General features: G+C 57.3%; 1 protein-coding gene across 2 annotated transcripts in view; it reads left to right on the top strand.

Annotated features, from left to right (window-relative positions):
• Window positions 1-3,645, top strand: part of LOC132807110 (FH1/FH2 domain-containing protein 3-like) — a 69,578-nt gene extending 65,933 nt beyond the window's left edge. Inside the window, exons 6-9 of one of the 2 annotated variants that reach the window (XM_060821408.1) lie at window positions 782-972; window positions 2,011-2,173; window positions 2,924-3,104; window positions 3,451-3,645. In XM_060821408.1, the coding sequence (XP_060677391.1) occupies window positions 782-972; window positions 2,011-2,173; window positions 2,924-3,104; window positions 3,451-3,476 (561 nt within the window). In that variant the 3' untranslated portion in view covers window positions 3,477-3,645. The remainder of the gene's footprint in view (window positions 1-781; window positions 973-2,010; window positions 2,174-2,923; window positions 3,105-3,450) is intronic. The other variant, XM_060821409.1, reaches the window with a different exon arrangement.
• Window positions 3,646-3,868: the final 223 nt, after the last annotated feature.

The following is a 3,868-nucleotide window of genomic DNA, read 5'->3' on the forward strand; positions in this document are numbered from 1 at the left end:
GATGGGGGGGGGGGGCAGCTTCAACAACACTTGAGAAACTCCACACCACCCAGGGACAAAGCAGCCCCCCACCCCACCCCCTGCTCGATTGGACCCACACCCACAAACCCCCCCCGCTCCCTCCCTCCACCCCCTGACGCTCAGTCACAGCAGTGTGTACCGTCTACAAGACCCACTGCAGAACCTCACCGAGGGGCTCCTCAGACAGCACCTTCTCAAAACCCCCCACACACCCCTCTACCATCTAAAAGGGCGGGTGGGGGCAGCAGATACACGGGGCCCACCACCCCCCTCCCCACTCCCCAACTCCGAGCCACTCCCCGTCCCGGAATCTATCGGCCGTTCCTTCCTGGGTCAGAATCCTGGGATTGCCCCCTTCCCTGAGGGACATCGTGGGTCTACCCCACAGCACGGGGCTAAGATGGCAGCACACACCCCCTCCTCCTCCTCCTCCCACCTTCTCAAGGAGGGCAATTAGGGACAGGGTGATAAATACAGGGCCCAGCCAGAGGGCTCCAGGCTGCAAGATTAAACATCATATTTTAGAAAGAACTGTGAAACTCCCTCCTGGGAAGGTCACCCTCTGACCTTTACCTTTGAACTGTTCCGTGTCGCCATGAGAAACCGCAGGGTCGCGGAGGCGAGGGGCAGGAGATTAAAATTACCCCTTTCCCCCCCGATGCCAGCTGAGATGGTGTGTGATGACCAAACTCTCCCCCCCTCCCCTCCCCGTGCAGAAGGGTTAACCTTTGACCTCTTTGTGTGCCACCTCCCCAAACAGGTTGACTTCTCCCAGCTCCAGGCTGACCTGACCCACCTCGAGGTGAGCTGCAAGGCAGCGTGGGATCACGCGAAGGTCATCGCCAAGCGAGACAGCGGCCCCGTCTTCAAGAGCAAGACCCCGGCCTTCCTCAAGGAGTGTGCACAGCGCATCATCATCCTGAAAGCAGTCCACAGGCGCGTCAGGAACAGGTAGGCCCGAAGGCCTGACACGAGGGGCCATCTACAGCCCCCACCCTCCCCCAGACTCAACACACCTGCCGCGCTCTTTTCCCCCCCTCCTTGGAATATTGACGTTCGGAGGCTCGGTCCCTGTGGGATTTGGTGCCCAAGATCACTGACCGGGAGGCGAGAGAGTAAATGGCGTCGTAAACTGGGCTAGAATTGTACCTCAACAGAGAGAATCTTAGAATCCCTACAGTTTGGAAACAGGCCCTTCAGACCAACACGTCCACACCAACCTTCGAAAGAGTAATCCCTACCCTATTACTCTATATTTACCCCTGACTAATGCACCTAACCTACACATCCCTGGGCACTATGGGTAATTTAGCATGGCCAATCCACCCTAACCTGCACATCCCTGGGCACTATGGGTAATTCAGCACGGCCAATCCACCCTAACCTGCACATCCCTGGGCACTATGGGTAATGTAGCATGGCCAATCCACCCTAACCCGCACATCCCTGGGCACTATGGGTAATTTAGCATGGCTAATTCACCTGACTGGCACATCTGTGGGTGGAAACTGGAGCACCCGGAGGAAACCCGGGCAGACACGGGTTGGAGAATGTGCAAACTCCACACAGACAGTCGCCCCGAGGGTGGAATTGAACCTGGGACCCTGGTGCTGTGAGGCAGCGGTGCTAACCACTGAGCCACCGTGCTGCCCATAGGTTAACAAAATAACAATGAACTGAAGTTTTGGGGCCGTATTGTGGCACAACGTGCCCACCCCTGGACTGAGAGGCCCTGGCTTCTGGTCCGTCCGACTCTAGAGGAGTGTAATAACATCTCTGAACTGGAAAAGATATCTAAAAAGTAAAAGATAGATTCTTTATCATTGCTTCCTTGTGAAGTCCCTCCGCTGGTACATGTGCGAGTGACAACCTCAAACAGTCAAAAGGCACCGGGCGCAGTTTTGGGTCCGGTCTGGGTCTGCCCGGGTCTCTGAGATTCAGTGTCAGGAACTGATGGAGGGGAGGGTTTGTGCTGTTCTTGTCCCACAGGTTCCATTCCTTCCTCCTGTACTTCGGGTATCCCAGCTCCAGCCTCCGCAACATGGCCGCCGGCAAGTTCTTCCAGCTCATCAGCGACTTTGCCCTGGAGTATCACACGACCCGCGCCCAGATCCTACAGCAGAGGGAGAGGCAGGAGAGACTACAGCGAGAGGTCAGCTAACACCTCTCTGTGTGCGAGTGCGTGTGTGCGCACGCGTGGGGTTTGGGGGGCAGGAGGGAGGGAGTGGGGTTGTGGTTAATGGAGGGCAGCGGGAATGATCATAAAGACAGCTCAGTGACCTGACGGAGGGAGACAGAGAGAGAGAGAGAGAGAGAGGGAGAGGAAAAGGGGAGGCCAGAGAGCAACAGAATGAGGGAGTCGGGGTAAGGCACAGAGTCAAAGAGAGAGAGAGCGAGGGAGAAACAGACAGACAGAAGGAGAGAGAGAAACCGAGAGAAAGTGAGTCACAGTAAGGTAGATTCAGAGAGAGAGAGAGACACAGACACAGTGAAACAGTCAGAGTAAGATAGAAACAGAGTGGGAGACAGAGGCAGAGTGAGAGAGGTGCAGAGAGTGGGAAACAGAGAGAAAAGGAAAGAGAGAGGGGGATAGCGTAGAGAGAGCTTTACCCTGTATCTAACCCCGTGCTGTCCCTGTCCCTGGGATGTGGGGGACAGTGTAGAGGGAGCTTTACCCTGTACCTAACCCCGTGCTGTCCCTGTCCCTGGGATGGGGGCGACAGTGTAGAGGGAGCTTTACCCTGTACCTAACCCCGTGCTGTCCCTGTCCCTGGGATGGGGGACAGTGTAGAGGGAGCTTTACCCTGTACCTAACCCCGTGCTGTCCCTGGGATTGGGGGTGTCTGACGGGGGCGGACTATACCTGGTGGACTCACGCCCCTGTTCCCTGCTGGCGTTCCAGGAGGGCGAACGGTCTCCGTGCGTGGATTCCCCCCTGGCCGTCTCCCCGGTGACCCGGACCATGTGTCCCGAGGAGAGCCAACAGCACCAGCACATGACGGAGATCCTGAACACGCCCGAGAGGACACGCAAGAACGATTCCAGCCTGACCAGGGCACGCAGCAAGAAGCCCGACAGGACGGGTGAGGGGGGGGGGACAGGGCGACCGGGAATGGGGGAGGGGTGGGAGGGAGGGACGGGGGGGGCCGCAGTTGGAGGGAATGGTGGGTGAGCATGGGGGGGGAGGCGGGGGGAAGGCGGTATCCGCCGAGCTCGGGTCTGAGTCATCGGAAAACCACACGCACGGGGTTTGAGAGACGGTGCCGGGTCTCGGAGACGATGGGGGGGGGTCAGGGGTCGCGTGGAGAGGTCGTGTTAAACATGGCAGACGTTCCCATGTGACAGGCTGGAGGAGGGAGGGAGGGGCTGAATGGCCTCTTGCTGTTTGTACTGAATTCCCAATGTTGTCCATGTCTCGTTCTGATGAAGGCGGTGCCCAGAAGGTCCCGCGGTGACCGAGGGGACAGGAGACAAAAGGAGAGCAGACTGTCAGAGTGAAGACCGCTCGACGGAGAGCTAGCAGGGGACTGGATGGGTCGAATGGCCTCCTTCTGTGCTGTAATACGGCAGTGAGTGTCCAGAGCACAATAATAAGCACAGACCCAGTCTGCTGTTCCTTACAAAGGTCCTCCCTTCAGTCGCGTCTCTCACTGTAATAATCGCTGTATTAACAGTCTCGACCTTACAGTCAGCATTGTCTCATGGACAGGGTTAGAGTGAAGGCTCTGTTGTCCCAGGGGAGTATATCTCTCTCTGACTCTGTCTCGATGCAGTCAGCACGTCCTGAACCCAGACTGGGGGTTAATCCGCCATTTCACAACAATCTCCGTTAGTTTGTGCTTGTTAA

The sequence above is a fragment of the Hemiscyllium ocellatum genome (assembly GCF_020745735.1).
Source record: "Hemiscyllium ocellatum isolate sHemOce1 chromosome 27 unlocalized genomic scaffold, sHemOce1.pat.X.cur. SUPER_27_unloc_1, whole genome shotgun sequence".
In the NCBI taxonomy this organism is placed as follows: Eukaryota; Metazoa; Chordata; class Chondrichthyes; order Orectolobiformes; family Hemiscylliidae; genus Hemiscyllium; species Hemiscyllium ocellatum.